At 39.5% G+C, this 21,132-nt stretch overlaps 1 protein-coding gene across 2 annotated transcripts in view; it reads right to left on the bottom strand.

Annotated features, from left to right (window-relative positions):
- Positions 1 to 3,145: 3,145 nt before the first annotated feature.
- Positions 3,146 to 21,132, bottom strand: part of RSPO2 (R-spondin 2) — a 108,401-nt gene continuing 90,414 nt past the window's right edge. For both annotated transcript variants that reach the window (XM_054191642.1, XM_054191644.1), the window contains one exon: positions 3,146 to 5,264. In XM_054191642.1, the coding sequence (XP_054047617.1) occupies positions 5,155 to 5,264 (110 nt within the window). In that variant the 3' untranslated portion in view covers positions 3,146 to 5,154. The remainder of the gene's footprint in view (positions 5,265 to 21,132) is intronic.

The raw sequence follows: 21,132 nt of genomic DNA, 5'->3' as shown, positions 1-21,132 counted from the left end.
ACTGAGCGCCTCCACTTCTGCAGATTGCAACCAACACCTCCAAGTCCACTCAGAAAGTAAAAGCTAACGTAACCTCTCACAGAAGTTTCTGATACAAAGAGGACTTCAGGGAAAACAAAAAAACCAAACACAACTCTTATCTTTCTCATAAAGCCCCCTTAAAGTCTGACAGGGAAGCTAAGATGCAGTTGCAAGCCAAGACATATTCTCTGACTGCCGCTGTTTGCTCTCTTGAGCTGAACGTCTATTTTGAGAAGTGACTGCGGAAAAACAAACCAGCCTCATTTTCAGTGTTTATTCATTTGTGGTCTATGAACTATTAGTTTCATTGGTATTGCCCAATAAAAACCAACAAGATTACATGAGTGTCACTGAAGAGACAATTTGAAAACAAGGAGGCTGGGCAGCTCTTTCACAGCTGGCAGGACCATAGATACCCCACTGGCCAGTTTAAGTAAGGATGCAACCTCACTGGGGTTGAGGACGTATGTTCATTAGACATAAACAGAGCTAGTTTGCATTAAAAAAAATAATCAGTTGAAGTGTAGAGGAGTTAGATGATGGGCTAAATGCTGGGCTCACTTGGGACGCTCTTTCTAATCATACTTTCCTTACAGCATTTTTCACTCCTGAGAGGAACTGCACCCCAAACACTGGCCTGCCCTTCCCTCAGGTGTCCTGTAGGTCCAGCTGCTCGAATACTTCCCAAAGTGAATGTCCTTTCCTCACTCCTGGACAGAGACTTCTCATGAAAGAAACAACGGCAGGTTCAGCACGGACCTTTCGGTAAAGAACTAAACAAAAAGCTGACAGTGGTTTGTGGGTTACACTTTCAGAAGGGTACGTTTTGTTCTCGTTGGTGTCAGTCCGAAATAACAACAGTCTAAAGTTTACTGGAATTTATGCTGGCTTACACCATCAGAAGTGAAAGCGAACTAGTGTTAAAGACAAGTACATTTTGTCGGCAAAGGGAAAGAGATGTGCAGTTTCAATTCAAAAATCTCTCATACCCTCTGGTAAGTGGGAGCATCAGTCTTCAGTACCCATGCAAAAAAGCATGGCACGTGTGCTGGTAGTATCCAGTTATTTTTATTCTATATTTTATTTCATCAGCATAACAAAGTTGAAGCACTAACTTCAATCTTAATCTGTCTGGAAAATTATTCTCAATTTATAAGCTTTCAATCAAGGTTTTACCAATTTTTACCAGCATTTAGTTGATTTTTCCTTTATTTTTAGCTAACTCAAAATATATTTTGTATTATTTTTTGCTCTGTAATATAAGCTCATACTGATAAAAGGAGACATATCATATAAGTTCTCCAAGTTTTCACTTTTCTTTCATAGACATCTTTGTGTTAAGCATATAGGTGTAAGAGGAGAACAATTTCCTAACACTGACATTTGTAATATGGAAGGTTTGCATTGCCATAACGTGGAACGCAACATTTTTTTCTCCCCAGGAATAAGAACAGACACATGTAACAATAATTTCTCACCAGCAAGAACAGCTGAGATGCAGTAAAGACCAGCCAGCCACAAAATAATTGCTTTAAATCTGCTCCTGCTTTTCTGGGGATTTTGGATTTTTTTAATTTAGAGACAGATGCTAGGAGGTCAGGATAAGGTAAGCCATACTGAGGACAGAGAGATCCTAAATGCCAAGTCGGGCAATGCAACTGTCTCTTCTGGGATAGGGGAATAAAATAAAGAAGAATGTATGCTTTCAAAAAATAAATTTTTGCACATCATTGCAATGTAACACTTTTTTTAACTGATGATTACAGCGTGGAAAGTTCTTCATCCTACTAACTTGAATCTTTCCTAAACAAATTTCCAATAGCTAATGGTTAAACTAGAGGCACAAAAACATGGTGAAGACAGAAGCTCCATTGCTGCGAATCCTTCCACTGTTTGAGAGACATGGTTAGATTTGAAAGGCAATGACAGCTCTGCAAGGGGGAAAAAAAGTGGCATCAGCTGGCCTGCCTACCAGAAAAGAAGACCTTTGCAAGCCCACTTCTGATCAAATTTAAGGGAAATAAGAGGCAGAGTGGCACAGGCTGATTTTGTGATATCTGGCTTTGAAAACCTGCTCTTCTGCACTTCATCAAGCAAGAGTGCTTGCAGATCCTGAAGCAGCAGTCCTCTCCAGAGCTATCCCCAGTTCTCCAAGCATCCCAGCAGAAGGATGAAAGCCACCATTGTAAAGATCATCTCTGGAATCCCAAAATGGAGAAGTAGTCCAGGAGAGGTTGAACCTCCTCTGCTCAGCACTCAGGAGGCCACCAGTGGGGTACTGTGCCCAGGTGTGAGTACTTGGTGTGAGGGGGGAATGGAGGAAGTCCAGTGGCAGGTCACTGAAACAGTTACGGGGCTGGAGCACAACATCTGAAGAGAGGCCAAAGACACTGCAGGTATTTTTCCTGGAGGAGGCTAACGGGAAATCTAATGGCAGTCTTCAGCTACCTCAACAGGGCTTATAGAGAAGACCCGAGCCCAATTCTTCTGAGAAGCGCACAGCAAAAGGACAAGGGGCAATGGACACAAATTGTGACAGTAAAATTGTGACTGGTTGAAAGGAAAACAAAATTCCCTGTGAAGGTGGTCAAACACAGACTAGATTGTGAAATCTTCCGCCTCGGGCAGATACGATTTACCTTTGAGGTTAGCCTTGTTTCAAGCAGGGATAGGGACTAGATGATCTCTCAAGGTCCTTTCCAACCTCAGAATTACGATCTTTCGAAAACCTCAGTGCTATGAACACATTTGTAGGATCCACCATGCAAAGGCAGGATAAAAACAGATGTCCAGCATGAAGAAGAACCTTTGGGTTTTTTGGTAGCAAGCATAAGGTAGCACTTGTTACTTAGGGATGTCTTTTATGTCTACACTCTGAAGGAAACTCTGAATATGAAGATGACTGGGATAAGAGAAATCAATGTATATCTAATGCACAGAGCTTTTTCAAACACGTGCTTGAATATCTGTTTGGAAAAATCCCCAAATTTTTCACTCCAGTGGGAGAAAATCTGCATCCACACACCTTCTCCAGTTCTTCTATGTGTATGCTATTCCAAAGGAATACACTCTTTGAATTAAAAAGGACCAAAAATATTTTACTCAGAAGCTTGTGACATCATTTTATTGTATTTTGTAGCACTCTTTCCATGACATGCCTAATACAATATTAGTAATCACTACTAAAAGGATTGTACGAGGGCATTCACTGCACTTACAGCCAAATTTGATAACCAGTAAGCAAACAGGCAGCTACAGTTCTTATTGTCTTTTTTTTTTCTTTTTTGAAGTGAGCATTTAATGTCCAAAATAGCAGCCCAGGATCAGAATAATCTTACTGTATTATTATACTCTAGGTAAGTATGAACATATCCTAAATGAAAGATGGTGAAAACCGCATGGTTTGTGGAAGTCCACAAGAGGTTTCATGGAACATTCACACGTGCCTAACTACTGCACATTTCTGTAGCAACACTTGTCCTAGCTAAATATGGATATATTTGTGCTTATAGACGCTTTATTTCCCTAGCTTATTTGTAAAGCATATAACCCATAAAACTAAAACTGAGATTTGTGGGATCTTTCTAAATTATATGTAAAAAAGAGTTTTGTAGGGGTCTGGGATCAGTTTTACCTTTTCCTTGCTTTGTGTAGGTCAAGCTTTAGTCCTAGAACCGGAACAACTTCCCTAAGTGACAGCATAAATGACAGCCATTTTATTGTGGGCTTTTCCCAGCAGATATTAAAAAAAATCTCCTTGAATGTAAGCCAAAGAAAGCTAAATTACCAAATTACACATCCTGAGCCATTTTAACTTCCTACACAGGACATTCTCTCCACCCATCCCAAAAAAAAAAAACCCCAAACCAAACAACAGATGCAGATTAAATTTGCCAAACTTCTGCAAATAACAGGCAGTACTGGGACATTGACTGGGCTTTGCTATACTTTTGAATGATTCAACTTACGTAGCTTTTTTGGTTTTGTTCTTGTTTTTCCCTTATTCAGGTATTTGTTTGCCGTATCTGACTGGATCAGGACTAACAGAAATAAAACATTGTGCATTAGATTTGAAAAAACTACATATACAATCTTAGATACCAAGAAATTTCCATATAATTTCTCTCCTGACACTCAGAACATCTGTCATCATCGTGCCTCATCTTAAAAAAGTTACACTTCTTTTTCGGAGACAAAAGTACACTGAGAGAGGAGTACAGAATAGCAGAAAAGACTCGCGGTTTACTAGTCTGGTAAGTGTCCTTCAGAGCTGACACTCCACTGCGAGGGTCAGTACAAGGTAGTTCAGCCATCTGAATGTGCTTTACAAACGAGAAAAAAAAAAAATCCAGTTTGTAACTATTGAGAAATATGAGAAGATACTTAAAACATAGTAAAAAGTAAACATTTACTGGATTATTTTAAAGTATATTACTAGAACCAACAGGACGTAACTTTAAACAATGTATAAAGTATTATACATAAAAATGCATAGATGTACAGTAAATATGTTCATTTATATGTAGACGGAGTAATATGTACACACTGAGTCTGTTGTGCTTCTGTAAGTCTAAGCAGTAATTCCTGTGGTATATTGTCTCAAAGCAGTTTTATTACACAACTGTATCAATGTAGCAGGTGCTGAGAACAACGTACATTTACGCTAGAGTAGGTAAGTCATATCCATTTGCTCTTGAAATGTACAAATATAGGAAACAAAGGCCATAAATGCAACAGTACCTACACCTCCAAGACTTCACTTTTTAAATTTTATTTAAATATGCACAAGTCCGCCTAATGGTGATACGTAGGTTTCTTTCCTGCTTCCCTTCCGTGTCAACGCGGTGACCAGGCACTCGGGACAAAATCTTTGATGCACTTCAGCACCACTTCCACTGATTCAACTCAGTGCTCTCCTGACCTTGAAGTCTTCAGGTCAAAAATGAGAAGAAAAATATAAAATAAAAAAATATATAAATAAACCAAACAAGCTTGTGGGCTTTTTTTTTTTTTTCACAAGTTATTTGCCACCAATACTGTCAAAGCAGCTGAATCGTAGTGCATCCATGGGCAGGAGCATATAGCAGCTTTTGTGCACTTCGCAAAAAAAATATATTAAAGAAAACCAAGTCTTTACTGGCTTGTTTTATCTGTTGCTAAAAAGATGCTGTGCTGCTTCTGAGCCCTTTCCATCAAATTCTTTTTCTTCTTTTTCTTGTCCTTTGTTTTTGCTGGCCTTTTTCCTAAAAGAAGGAAAAACAATATCAGAGTCAACGAAGTAAAGAATACGGAAGCGATATTAGACTGCAGCCGAAAAATTCAGTGGCACAGAAACTATCGATGGGGACTGCGAAGGTAATAATACTGGCTAACAAGCTTCAAGCATCAGTGAAAACAGAAGTTTTCAATGTGGTACAAGAGGAATCGGGATCCTTGACTGTCATCGCTTGTCCACAGGCAGGATTTTGCTGGTGTGAGTAACCGTGTTGATGTAGGTCTCGCTTTGGGCAGGGTCACTCACGCAAGCAACGTTATGCAAGTGCCTGGGGCTCAGCGCCAAACAAGTGCGTAGACTCCTAACTCACTGAAAGCTGGATACGTGCCTTAGACCCTTGCGTAAACTTGCTTGAGTGAGTAATCCTATTTAAGTCAAGTCCAATACATCCGTGATTTCGATGAGAAATTAGGCATTACAGCCCAAGTATTTGGTTGGATGTTGTCCCTACGTGCTTTGGCAGAAACAGTGCCGCTTCTGTGAAGAACTGCTATTATTGCTTATTAGTACGCTGTGCCTAATTCTCACACCATATTACTGTGCAGAAACAAAAATTTCATTACGCACTTTTTGTTATTGGAAGGTCACTGAAAAATAACCAAAATCAGGAAATCAGGATCAATGCAGGAAAAAAAATAATCTCGGACTCCTGGGATGGGAAAGTTTTTTCCTGGTCAGCTCTACTAATAAATCAGTGCCCTTTAATTCTCTCAGCAAAGATACCATGGACTGAAAAAATGCTAGATGTAAAGGCCCACATTCAGCAATGCATTACCTTTTAAGTATATGCTTAAATCCTATCAACTCTAGTAGGATTTAAGGAGACGACCGAACGCTGTCTGGGGTGAGAACAGTCTGGGTTTTCTTGGCAGTACCATATACTGAAATATGTGATCAATGGTAAAAAAATAAGGTTATTAATCTCTAGAGGTGCCAACATTGCAAACTTTCAGGAGAACTAAATTAACTTAAGAAGACAGTAAAAGGAAATTCAAGTAGCAGACAATACAAAAATGTGGAAATGCATTTTTCATCTACAATGTCAGTACATTATTAATTGGGAGAAATGTTTGCCAGTCTGGCTTTGTCTTATTTCCATATTTTTTCTTAACTAAAAAGGCCCAAGCCAGTATGAAGTATTTTTTCTCTATTTGGTAATAATACTGAATAAATCTGATTCTAAAACTATCAAAATTTATGACCCATTAAAAATAGAGGGTTATATGCTTGAGATTACATATTTGTAATACGCTGTCTAGGCTACTGTTCTCTAGGAATTATTGGAATACTCGTATATAAAATAGGACAGGACATTAAGGTAATGAGCACATAAGTTCAGTCCATACTAAAATCATAAGGGACCTTGGAGTTTACTTCTGCTTCTCATTAAAGTCTGGCATTAATGCTACTATGGCATCTTGCCATTTTTAAATCTAGTTAATCCTACACAGTAAAACCTCAGTCCAACCAATCATTAATCAAAGCAGCTTCTAAGTTAAAACGCTTTAGTAACACGGTATCTAACGACTAGGCACACCTAATGAGGTCAGAGGGAAGGAATACTTGACACAAAGTGGCATTACAACAAGATGGTTTCAATTATAGAAATTTCCATATCAAAATTTTATTATGTGATTCTCCCAGTTGGTGTACTGTAAGGCAACAGAACTGGGATGAATGTACAGTTGAACTCTGTCGTCTGTCTCGCACTTTAAATATTCTGGGTTCTTTAACCTGAATATTTGAAATATTTGTTAAGAAAGAAGTAGAGGAGGGGAAACAATTTGAAATGAGTGATAACGCTGCTCATCAGAAGACCAGCAGAATCGGTCAGAGCTTTAGTGGAGTTTTGCTATTCTGTTTGCTCAGTGATCGTACTTTCTGAGGTTTTTCACTGTACAGACCAATTAGTAAAGGAAATATAAACTCCAGACAGTGCCACATGTGCCACTCTCTACGATCTCCTCCAGACAAATAGAGTAAAAGCTTACTCTAAGTTTAAGAAAGATTCTATTCTTTTCCCCCTGAAAAGCACAGAAAAAACAACACATAAACCACTTGATATCTATTTGTCAATGCCTTACAAAGTAAGGCTGTAATGCAACCATAAAATCAAATTGCCAGCACACTCCCCATATGATATCCTTAAAATAGAAATGAACTGGACTAGATTTCAGTGATTTGACATGTCATTGTGGGGAAAAAAACCCAAACCTCTACTGTGCTTCTGCTGCTCTGAAGCCATTGTCCCCACACCTGCTTTTGCCCCACGGCACACCAAAGGCAAATTATCTTCTTTTACTTGTGCCGTGGAGTACCAACCCGTGCGGAAGCAGTACCACTGAGACACTGATACCTGATAACCTGCTCTCCTGTTAGTAAGCTCTTGGGCTGCTCACTATATTTCCAAGCACCCTGTTGTACAGAATAAATTTCCTTATTTTCAGGACAATATTAAACCACACAGAGAAAATCCAGATGGCTGGTGAGGCTAACAGAGTCCCAAATTCCAGCTGTCATTTAAAACAGAAAACTGAATATAAAAGGTATTTCTTGGCTAACCACTGGTTCCCATATTGCTACTAGAACGCAACAGAGATTAGCAAGAAAAACGTGACTATAAAGATTAAAGAGTTCAAACAAAGTATGCTGCTGAAGTCCCCACGCATGAGAACTTTTATTAAATTCAGATTTCAATTGCAGTGCTTATTTTGTCAGCAGAAGCGCAGTGAACAGAAGCAACTTCCAAATATCTTGCTATGGACATCTTTTGGAGAACCTGATGTTTGTGATATGGAAAGTAGATCCTCAAAGAGGATCCGGGAGCCAGACTCTCCCTGTTGCCCAACTGGAGGGCAGTGGGGTGAGGAGAGTCTATGGAGTGGGGCCGGGATGGCAGCGGGTCCCTCCACTCGGTGCCAGGGGTCGGGTCTGGAGAACCCGGTGGGCAAGGAGCCTTCCATGGTCTCCCTCCCACCTCACCACCTCACTGCTCCTGAGAGCAGAACCTGACCCCAAGCCCCTCTCCCCGTGGGAAGCAGCAGGGCTCTGCCCCCTCGGCTTTGCTGGGGCAGTTGAAAAGGAGCGGATTTTCAGCAGCAGTGTATTATAGTCCAGAACTTGCTGTTGCACACAGAAGGCAATTCCTGGCTGAAGCAAACGGCGAGGGAGAGCAGAAGGACTCTCTCTAAAGTGGCTTTACCGCTATCAATAACAGGTTATAGCATTACCGCACAAGACAGAAAATGACAATACCCGAGATGTTAAGTCTGATCCACCTGGCCTATAAACCTTCCTGATCAGAAACAGAACCCAAGTGAGCAAATCGTCCAGCGCAGCCGCCTGGGGTCCGCAGCCAGCACCACTCTTTAAGCGTCATTACATCCTTCCCGGTGACAACTCGCCTGCTTGTCATCTGGCAGATAGCCGCACGCCTTGCTTCTCCTTTCCACGTTACAGGCCTCCACATCAGGTCTCATCCTCAATCTTTGTTTTATGACTGCGGACAATCTGTTTTTGAAAGCCTTTGGTGTTAACAGCAATGGGAGCAAATACAAATAATTCATGCAAAGAGCAGGATATCTGAGTACTGTTCAGGTTACTGTATTCCTATTTTTATTCTGATTGCATTTTCCCTTGCATACTAACTAGCTAACTAACTTTCCTTGGAAAGCTTTTTTTATCTGACCGTCTAAAAAAGAGCTCCTCAATTTTTGTTAGCAGAGTCAGCTCTGAACATAATTTACAGAATTTGTCTAATAGTCTGTAAAGTCTGTGTATACACTGAAACGTATAGGGCCTAAGAAAGATCTGAAACTTAGCTGGATTCGGTGTTCAATTATCTAGCAAATAAAAGTCTTAAAAGTTTATCTATCATTCGGTAGCTCGTATTTCTGCCCAGGTTATTTTACATAAGCAAGATTGGCAAAGCCATTCATTCAAACCCTTTATTGCAATGTTACCAAATTCAGTTTTGCTATTTGCTTTATAAATTACCGATGAACAAGCCCTCATTTTCTCAGGAACCCATCCCAATGGGTGCTATTCTTTAAACGTTTGTTTGGCCCACTTGGTTCTGGGAGGTAGATGGACAATAATACACTATGCAACGAAACATTATAGTTAGCTAACAATGTACCACAACTTCTAATTGTATGATAACATATAGGAAATGGTACAATAACACATAGGTAAAAATGCAATTCCAACACGAATTCCTGAAAAAAAACCCCATTATTTATGCTAATATATACACAGCAATTGTCTGTACACCAGAAAGTAACAGCTAGGAAAATGATTGTTTAACTTGGCTCTTGCTGGATTATTTTTCTTCTTTTTTTCCTGTTTTTGTACCATTTTATCAGTGTTGCTCCTGCAGCAGCTGCACGCTGGTATATTAGAGACTCGTGCTCAGTTCTCTGCTTTGGCTCACACACTGAGCTGGAAGGTGTCTGGAAATACTGCATGTTCCTTCTGGATGGTCCCACCTGGTCAATTTGGGATACACTTTACCTGGTTCAGAAGGAGCTTTCATCACCTTCTGTCAGGTGCAGAGGCAGCTTTCTCCAGACAGAGTTTAGGCAGCAGATTCCTAACACTCAGGGCACTCCTGGTTCTCCAGAAGAACCACAATGCAGCAAATGTATCCAGAGGGACTCCCAGCATCGTTTCTTGAGATCCTCAGCTCAGACAGACAGCAGCAGTTCGGTACCTGAATTGTCCTTCAGCTGCTGTTTAGATACTGTTATATGTACTGCTCTTCTAACTAAATCTGTCCGTTGCTCGTTTCAGCAGACGGAGAAAAAACAGTATACATCCACATGAGGGCAGCAAGGATTTAAATTTAAAACATTTAATAATAGAAAAAAAGAGCAACAACTATCTGCAGCTTTACTTCAGAGTCTAATGCCTTCACAGGCTTTTCAGCATTTTCACACACAATTTGTTATTTTAGAGACAAAAAAAATGTTAAGTCCTCCTTTCTTTATTTAAAACTTTTTCCTCTTCTATGGGTGACTACTGAATAATGGGACTCAAAGATGTCTGCCTGCTTCCCTTCCCTGGATTTTCCTATGCAGAACTTTCACTGCTGGCAGCAAAGGCACAATGGTGTCCTGGGATAATAGCAGACCTTGCTAAAAACATCTTTTGATCTTTTTTTTCCCTTTCATTTGTCCTTTTAGGAGCTAAATGTCATTCTCCTACAGCTGCAGTTCTATCATAGACCCCGTGTGGGGCAGCGTCTCCTCTGACTGGCAAGTTAGAAAAGTTATTACACTCAAGTTGTATCACTGAAGGATGGGCAGGCACCAGGGGAACTAATGGCAGCTGCGGAAAGACGATAGAGATCCTCGATCATTAACCAGTCAGATCCAATCAAGAGGAAGACGGCAGATGAGAGCTTCTGGAGGAGCCCTCTCTCGCAGGACAACTTCTGTCCTGCACGAACCCGCCGATGCCTCGTCATCTCCTCCCCTTTTGCAGCGCACATCAAACTACACAGAAACAGCGATTGCAAAAACCTGACAACCAAGCAAACAAAGGATTCGGTCCAGAAATTATTCCCCAGAGGTAATTTATCTCCTGGGGCTTTCAGTCGGGTTAAAAATTTTGGATACTGAAACTGCCAGAGAAATGCACAAATTGCTAAGAAATCTTATAAACACATGCTCAATGAAAGAAAAAAATTCTCCCATTGCTACAAGGTCAACCTCTTCCTAAAGCCTGACTTACAAACCAAGGCTGCCAAGCGGCCCACAGGAAGAGGCCGCAAAGAGCCTTAGTCACGTAGCAACTCGCGCGCCGCGGGCATCGCCACCCTCTGCTGCCTCTGATGACAAGAGAAAGGACGGTATCCTCACACCAGCCGCCCACACCACCATTTTGAATCCCAAAATGCCAGAATTTGTAAAGGTGGGTTGTTTTTTTTTTTTCAAAGCACTGAATTATGGTACCGATGGACACCACAGAAAAATTATGAATTATTTCATCAATCTTTCTTCGTTTGCAAGGGTTGAAAAATGTTGAACAACTTAGCTTCCAGAACAATTACTGAATAAAAATAGAAAAAAAACCCATACCATAATTACAGACTTTATCACAAGTGATACAAAGAAGGAGCAAATGAAGGCAGTTCTTCAGCTTCAAAGTGTTTGGTTTTGCAGGCTTACTGTTTTTTTGTACTTTTTGTTAGAATACTAATAATTAACGCAATAAGTATTCCTGGCCAATTGAAATTCATAAAGCTATTATAATAATAGACTAAGGAAATTAGTTCCCCTATGTAAAATGCATAGTTCGATGTTTTTCACACATTCTTGCCCATTTGATGTCAGCTTTACTGATGAAAATCAGGGAACTTTCTGTCTTGAATAAACTTTGTAATTTTTACACAAATCATCGCAAAAGCACTGGGAGTGCAGAGCTAACCTGCGTGATATCTTATTCAGTTCCTGGCAACCAGAATCCTGGTATTTTATTTTCAATTTCACAACTTCGGGTAAATGATTATAACCCAACCAGCACTTAACATTTCATATACTTGGTGTTTGTGTAATAAAACCAGACATTAGCTACTGAGATGAAAGCCGATTTAGAAGCAAAGAATAATTCCTCAACTAAAAAAAAAAAAAAATAATCAAATTATACCAAGTTTCTGTATCTTAATCCCACCAGCTTTTCTTGTTTTGACACATCCACTAAGAAATTAAAGGTTTTACTATTTAAGGGAGGAATAAGCAAAGGGAGGTACTCTTTTCCTCCCGAAGTACACATCTACTTTTCCTCTGGCCTGAATAAAAAGCAAATCTAAGCAAAATTAAAATATGATGTTCTTTCCTTCTGGACCATACTGAGTATCATCAGACATTGTCATCTGTTTAAGAAATACTGATTCCTCCACAAAGAATGGAATTTACATATCACAGCCTTTTGAGAGTTCAGTGGATTTTTCCTCTACTTTAGGGCAAATTCACTGGGAAAAGAGTCGTCTTACACTGCCGAAACGCAATGTATTTCCCACACTGCAGTTTTCCAACATGTACAGTAGATGGCAGTGAAATATTAACTGAAAAGTGGCTTCCACTACCATAATTTCAAAGAATATTAATTTTTCTTCGCAGAAATACCCATTTACTCTGCCTAGAACATAAGGCAACTGATTCTATTTATTAAATAATATAAAAATTGCAATTAGGAACTCATACATACAGACTCAGCGAAGAAAGCAAAAGAAAGCACTCTGGGGAAAAAGGAAAACTAGCAAACTCAAGGTAACATAGAAACCCTCAGAAAACTCAGATAGAAGACCTATGTTTAATTTAGTATTATAGATGTTTAAATGTTGAGTCCCATCCTTCTTTCAGTCACAGTCGTGTGAAAACTGGTGGGTCTTTGATGCAGCCGAAAAATGTTTATCAGAACTGATATGATAGGAACATCAGCTGCACACTATTCTTATCTCAGTCAACACCATGTCAGACCTGATGCTTTGCAAGCAGAGCCAAGCAAAATATTTTCAATGAAAGATTTGGGTTGGTTTGTTTTCCTTCCTTTCACAGCACAATATAAAGCAAATTTCAAAATAATAAAAAATATTTATACACAGCCCGGAATATGCATGCATGTGTAAATATATCTTAACTCTATATGCAACAATTACAGGTGAGAACTAATTGGCTTTGAACTTCTCTAGGCTTGATTCGACTCTGATCTGACTTACAACTTCCTCTGTCCGGTATTCTTTAATTTTCTTCCATTTCCCCTTTTACTAGACAATTTAATTAATTTTATCTTTGTCTCATCATATAGTGAATAGAACATAAATTCTACTGAGACAACATTTATTTGTTGCACCTGCAAGGTTTAATTTCACACTGTAAATTGCATTTTGTTCAATTAGGAGTTTCTTACAGAGAGAGAGATTACACTGGAAAGTTGATTTTTTTTTAGAGGTTTTCTTCTACTGTGACATACTATTTAGTTCTAAAAGGTTTGTCTTTTTTAATTCCCTTTAGGGATTCTGATCAAGAACTGAGGAAAACTTTTGTTCCAGGATTTTTTTTTCTTTTTTTCTTTTTATTTTTTTAAAGCTCAAAGATAATTTTAATTATCACTTCTGCCTCTCTGCAAGTAATGCACGGGAAACCCTATTGAAGTCCAGTAAGAAAAGAGGCTAAATTGAACACGTAACGATGGAGTAAAGTACTACCCAGTAAGAAGACTCCTACTGAATAGCAGTGCCAGACAACACCCCTGAACGTTTAATTAACTACTATAGAGATAGTTATAGAATCATAGAATCACAGAATGGTTTGGGTTGGAAGGGACCTTAGAGATCATCTAGTCTCAATGCCCCTGCCATGGGCAGGGACACCTCCCACTAGACCAGGCTGCTCAAAGCCCCATCCAGCCTGGCCTTGAACACTTCCAGGGATGGGGCATCCACAGCTTCCCTGGGCAACCTGTTCCAGTGCCTCACCACCCTCACAGTAAAGAATTTCTTCCTAGAATCTAATCTAAATCTCCCCTCTTTCAGTTTGAAACCGTTACCTCTCATCCTATCACTACACTCCCTGATAAACAGTCCCTCCCCATCCTTGCTGTAGGCCCCCTTAGGTACTGGAAGGGGCTATAAGGTCTCCCCGGAGCCTCCTCTTCTCCAGGCTACCTTTGAGCCATGTCCAGTCAGGACTGAAAAGATGTCCTGAGTTACATGGCTTTATCCCTGACTGTATTACAATAGCTTTCATGCTGGCTTAAAGAGAAGCACTTTCCCAAAATTACCTAAGAGGACCTGATGTTCATAAGCATGCCACTTTGATTTACGCTGTAACCAGTTAATTCCACACCATATTGCTACAGAAGGTTTATTCACCATCAGAAGTTGGAGAAAGGGCACTTTTCACCCTAAATCTTACTTGTTTCCCAACAGGCACACACCAGTTTTTCAAGGATATTAAAATCAATACTGCACAGTGGTATTAATTTTACAAAAAATGGATACATACAGTATCCGATATGGCACTTTAGCTTGCTAAAGCTCTTGTTTGTGTACTAGTATCATCAAACCACTGGCACAACTGTAGAAATAGCTTATGGCCTATGGCAGCACAGAAATTTTTTTTTTTTTTCACAACGAATTTAGGAACATAAAATCACCCAACTGGGTTCTGTTAACTATGATCTGGGCCAACATTTGAAGCTGTGCTTTTACCTTTGGGAAAGGAGTGCATGAGGAGTTCTGCAAGGAAGCAGAAGGGCATGAGGATGAAATCCCTCTGTAACACTGTCACGCCGCACCGGAGCCCGTCCACTGCCTCCGTGGGAAGTGGCAGCACAGCTCTCCCAGGAGGCCGATGCTATTTTTTCTGCTGCAAACATGCCATAGAGCGAGCTGGGGAAAGGAACAGCTGGACTAAAGGGTGAGTTTCAGCAGTCCAGGGCAAAACATTGTTCCTTCCCTACCCCAAAACTGTTACTGAAACAGGTACACAACTACCATACGTTCACCAGCACGTACACAGTGTGTAACTTCTTCAGTTTTAAAGGAGACTTATTCAGATGAAAATATCAGACACTGACTGTTTCGTGCTGCCTGACAGACTCAGCCTGGAACATGAAAGAACGAGAAGCTGCATGACCATTGGCTGTTTGTGTTATTGTCTATTTTCTTTCATAAAGTATTGTTAAGCCTATTTCCATTTTCATACACGACGCACCTAGAGCTTTGCTGTACCCCTGGCTCCTGGCCCGTCTGTGTTTCTGGCCCACAGGCAGTGTCTGTGGGGGCCACTTCCAACTCTGAACCACGTGAAAACATCCATCATGAATTTAAAACTACTGAACCAACTTTCTTCAAGCTTCCTCTTGTGTTTTTTTTTTTTTTTTTCCGTTTGAGCAATGTTTGGTTCGACTCTCTGCATAATTCTTGTCACAGGAAAAACCTTTGCACCCCCATCCCCACAAACGCCCCCCCCAAGCAGCTCTTTCAATGTCCCCGCATTGCTGTGAAGTGTTAACTAAATTTTTTTGACCAACTGGCACTTGAGGCTTGAACATGAGCTGGCTGGGGATGGGAGGAAATATCAGTAAATCAGAATCAAGGACCTAAGATAAACTGAGCTTAGAAGTATTTCTTTCTTGCTTTCTCCAAAGTAATACATAAACAGACCACGGGACCACGTAACTTTCCCCCCCCCTTAAGGCACTAAACTGGTGCTACCACTCATGAAATTCTTGTTCCCTGGAAAAATAAGTTTGCTCAAGGTATCATGAGCCTTTAAAAATATGATGGTTAATGGGTTTCACTGAACGGCTTGTAAAATAATTAATGTCGTCTGTTGCCGTATTGCAGATATTGAGTTATTGACAGGCATTCTTTTCTTTTTTTGTTTTAATGTTAATCAGAATAGAATTAAAAACAGCCAGAAGCAGAAAATCCTTGATTTTTATATGCTTGGAGATTTTCACAGTGAAGGAGTCACATTTGAAGGAAATAAATGAAGTGGTTTCAAAGTTATGGTTATTTAAAATGGAAATTCAGGAAGAAAAAAATAATTTATGCTGTACTTTCTTTAAATTATGCTCTATGACATTTCCAAATAAATTCAAGTCTGCAGGTAATCGCAGCATTAGATATAATGTACCCTGTATTAAATTTTACTGCAGAGGCACACGGGATCACAGTAAGGACAAACCACAAGCCAAATAACCTGTGATTTCTCAAAGTTTATTATTAGACTTAATAACTTAAAGTGTCTTGTTTGCCTTGAAGCCAGCTGAACGAGTTCTTATCTGGAATTCACTGCATCAGGATTATCTCAAACCTGCGTACTTTTTTACAAGTCTTTAAATTCAATAATAAATATCTAGATGGGAAAATTAGATAATGCATGTCTCTTTAAGAATGCTTCCACTTTATATTAATATGATTGAAAACATGTTTTAGTCTCTAAAACTTAAGATGATGCACTGCTTGCAGGTGAGAATTGGGGTCAAGAGAATGTCTAGTGCGATCTCTTACATAAACACGAGCCACCAAACATTACTCTCGCATGCTGTTAAGGCTAATGACTTGTTGGAGAAATGCATCCGGTCTAGATCTGAAGACAAGAGGAGACAGAGGATCCACCACTTCCTCTGGTAATTGTCCCAGCAGTTAATCATTCCACCGCCAGAAATATGTGCCCAAGTCATAACTTAAATTTTAATATCTAGTTATTACTCCTCATTAGGCCTTTCTCTCCTTGATCAGACCTCTCTCTTTATGCACTGTGGATAAATCTCTGCTCATCATCTTTCCGAGAAGTTAAACATATGGCAGTTTTCGTGCACCTTTCTTTAAAGCTTATTTTGTAGCCCTCAAACAAGTTTGTGACTCTTATCTGCACTCTGTTCAGTTTTACAGTATCTTCTATAAAATGTGCGTCTCAGACTGTAAGTTACAGTTCTGCTCATACAGAGGATAAAATTATTTTATTTGCTTTTTCCTTATTACGAAAGTTACTCAGTCAAGACTTGTATTTGAAATTTTTCTCTCAACATTGCAGTGAACTCATGTTTTCTTCTGAGAAACACTATTTTTAGGTGCCATTTCTCATCCGCAGATATGCATTCCTAGTTCAATAATTCTTCAGCCCTCCAGCATAACTTCACATGTAACTAAATGAAAATTAATTAGTTGTGTTTGAATAGGACCATTTTACAAAGCAACCTAGATTTTTCTTTAGGCCTACTCTAGAGTATTGTTTACTGTTATCCTCAGATTATTTTTTTTTTAATTGACTGAAACAAATAACAATGCTTACTGAACCATATTAAGACCATCATCACTTTTTCCAAGACATCCAGCCAGCACACGCTTTAATTTTATTTTGTGGTAAAGATAAGAAAACTTTATAGATTTATGAGAGTCCCAAGTTTGAGCATATGCATTTTGAGTATCACAGTTAGTCCGGGTCGTGACTTTTGTGATGCTTCTGTTAGCTTCATTTCTGCAGCTGCACATATAAATCCAAACAGAACTCAACTGACTTTGCAGGAGCTTTCCACGTAGGAATGTACAGGCTTAGTCCTCACACAAAGAATTTTTACTTTGAAAGGAATTCTGTTTGGATAACTTATCTGCTGATGGTACGACAAAAAAAAACCCAAAACAATGCCAACCTGGGCTGCACTTAACCGTGTGCCTCTAACAAGTTTTACAACAAAAGCTGCAATGAGCCAATAACAAAATGTGATCTATCAGGAGAGTGCCATAGAGCCTGGACTTGTGATTCACCTTCACCATAAAAGTTTATGTCTAGGAAAAGCCATGAGAAGCCTGACTGGAGTGTACTTCCAGAATGAAACCAGTATCACCGCGGTTATGGGGAATGCCCCTTTTCCGGATCCAGCTGGAGCAGCTGAGGACATTGTTGCCCCAGCTGCTGCTCAGTGCCCACCACCTGGCAATGACCACTCTCGCAGCTCTGCAGGCAGGAGAGGCTGTATTAACCACTGCTAATGCACTGATGTACACAATTGTGCCTGCGGGAAGGCTCGGACTGAGTCCCCAGGTTCTGAAGGCCAGCCGGCAGCTCCGCAGGGGGCTGGATGAGGAGCACACGCGTGCTCAGCTCCTCCCCCAGCACAGCTGCTGTAGGTGTAGGAACACCTACAATGGGGCAGCGCCAGCTTCACGCACGGCAACCACGCACAACTGAACAGAGGCTTATTTGGAAATTATTTTACTAAACTGAAATACGCCCTTGCCAATAAATTTACCCACATGAGCTGTTTTTCTTTAGGTCTACTCTAGAGTATTGTTTACTGTTATCAGCTTGAAAGACTGAATAACGTATATGTATTTTGAGCTTACATGCGTCAATGTTTAAACACGTATTTAAAACATGATTTTGTTACATTTAGCACTGACCTGAAGAACACCACCACCACAAATACTTTCTTTCCTCTCCCAGGGGTAAGACATGGATTTGCTCAGGAAACGGTCTGCAGCATCTCTGTAAGGACAGCCTATTGCTGCAGATGCTCTCAGCACCGCAGCAGGCTCTCTTCCCCCCTCATCTACACAGCAGCTGGATACCGCCTTGGCATCACACGATATAAGAAGCAGTATAACGTGGTGTCTAATAATACATATGGAGTGGACAAATTAGGTTCTCGTTCTGATACACATCTGCAAGAAAGACAGCACCATAATCTTCACCATCAGTTTAAACAGCCAGTCTGAACTAAATTGAAAACTAAAGTTTTTTTCCTGCATAAAACATTTTAAAGTATATATTCACTGATAAAGTTGAAGGACAATGTGTGGATGCTTCCTTGAGAAGAAAAGGAAAAAGAATATATGAAATAAACACAGTGTGCAGCTTAAAGGCTACTTGCCATAAAAGGCTTTTCCTGACTGGAAGTTACAGATGTACTTAAAAAACAGATGTACATCAAAGGCTGTTGATTAGAAGCACAGAGAGAAGTAATTATCAGTTATTTTTTTGAAAAAAGAAATTCTTTATTCTAATACCAATAAAACCTTAGCATGTACGGAATGATTCCATGGGTTTAATTAACCATATGAAATATATAAATGTATATGCTATTCCTGCTCCACGTCATCATGTTCTTATGGCTACTTTGGGTGACCTTCTGATGGATATGAGATCTTGGCTTCATTATTTTGTGACAGTATTAGCTTAAGGACATTGCGTAGCTGAAATTGTTCAAGATCTACTTATTTTTTGCTTAGAAGTTCCTGTTGTAATTCTAAGACGTTAATGATTCTTTGTGGACCAGGGCGATTTCCACAGGTAGATATTGAGGCTGGCAGTCACAGAGAGCCCATCCCGCAGTATGGTACAGTAGGTACAGTGGCAGAAACCACAATCCTTGCTAAACCGGTGGCCAGCTGCAAGGGCAACATCTTATGAATAAAATAAAAAGAGCCAGAGCACAGGGCTGAATGCTGTCCTCAAACAGTAGCAGGTTTCCTGGTGTGTTTCTGACTTGTGCCAAGTAGTACTTCTCCCAAGAATGGTACATTCCTGGCCGTACATTCTTTGCAGAAGGTCAAGAGATGATGGAAGAAACATTTACCCAAACTCTTTAGACCTCACTAATTTCAAATTAGCAGCTGTATTTCAAGATGAACAATTTTTACAGTTCTGATTTTAGATGTATATGTGATAAGCCCCTGGACAGGAATACATAGACCAGAAAACCAGATATGCAAGTGTATAACTTTGGCGACATACTCAGGCTGGGCTGACACTGTTTTGAACGCTGGAAGGAAGTATTTATTTGAACCAAGCTCAGCTAAGTGATTATCAGCTTCTCACATTGAAGTATAGTTGATGTCTACTGAATGCTAATTATTTCATCGTGTTAGCAAATACTCATTTCTTGGCCAGTGCCTTCATCACAATCTGTTCCATGTGTTGATTCAAACTGTCCTATAAGATTAACAGTGGGTAACAACTGGATCATTGAGGGTGTGACATACTTATCAAATTAGTTACAAGTCTCCACTCCACTGTTTATTTTCTCTACTGAACAATTAACCCACTATTACAGCCACTTTCCTTCCTCTAACTCAGACTGGAAGGTAACATTTTCTTCTTCTCATTTGCTGACTTCAGGAGATTCCTTTCAAAACCCTGTTTGAATTTTTCCTCCTTCCAGTTATGCTTCTGGATCCCACAGAGGGAATCTTCCAGTTTCCCTCTGTGTAGCCGAATACTTACTTACTCCCTAATGCTATCCAGTTACGCTTCTTCAAACTTCTTTCAACTAATACAGGCTTCAAATACATGATTTCTGTTGTTGTTAATTTCTGTGTCAATAAACTTTAGGTAATAGCTCTTCCCCCAGACCTGATTTCAACAGGAAACATAAAATACTAATATGCAGTCGAAAAGAAATGTTTGTAATAAAGAATAATCATTTCTCCATTGTTTGTCTGCCTACGCAGACAATTAAAATATGCACATTTATATGGATTACTAGTTAGGAATTGCCAGTGTTATAGTTTGTCTCTATTAGAACTATGGAAACATCCTAGGTAAGAGTCACACAGCAGATCAACTCTTATCTCCATGAACATTCAAAACACGCATTAATAGTTATTTACATGTAATCAACTACATGGAAAAATTCTGCCACCTATAAAATAAGCATGCCATATAGAAAGCATAAGTTTAAAAATGCACATTAGAACGCAGTATCAACATCATACCATAAGTTAGAGTTAAATTTTCATTGAGACACAGTTAGCTTTTCAAAGGAAAATACCATAGTCATTTGAGTATTTCTAGAATATTGAAATTAATTTGACCATTTTAAACTACTGATCAATTTCTGCATGGATCTACCCAACAGACAAAACACACAGAAACATTTAAGAGTGATTTGTGAGGTAAGAGCAACAAAGCAATTACTCATTGTCAGGAAATGTGTCTATTTATATTAAGTGACCATAATATTATTTGTTTCCAACAAATACAATTCTACGATCTTTAAACAATACATTATTTTGAAATACCTCTGACTTAATAAATTAGATGACTGATTTATTTTTGAAAATCTGGATAAATATACAAGTGAAATCCTTGTGAATCAAGACTTCCCATGCCAAGTCTCAACTACGAGGAATTTCTTATGATTAAGTATGAATTCCTGGAAAACACGGTTATCATAGAAAAACTGGCAAAACTTTCACAGTATTTGCTCTAACAGGCGCCACTGTAATGGACTGCAGATCTATGAATAGGCCAAGAACAGAAGCTAAGACTAACACTGAACAATACAATATGTCACAAAGTGGGAAGAACATTCTTTTTCTT

The sequence above is a fragment of the Rissa tridactyla genome, chromosome 2, assembly GCF_028500815.1.
Source record: "Rissa tridactyla isolate bRisTri1 chromosome 2, bRisTri1.patW.cur.20221130, whole genome shotgun sequence".
NCBI lineage: Eukaryota > Metazoa > Chordata > Aves > Charadriiformes > Laridae > Rissa > Rissa tridactyla.
The sequence above is the reverse complement of the archived record's forward strand: the minus strand, read 5'-3'. Positions and strand labels throughout refer to the sequence as shown.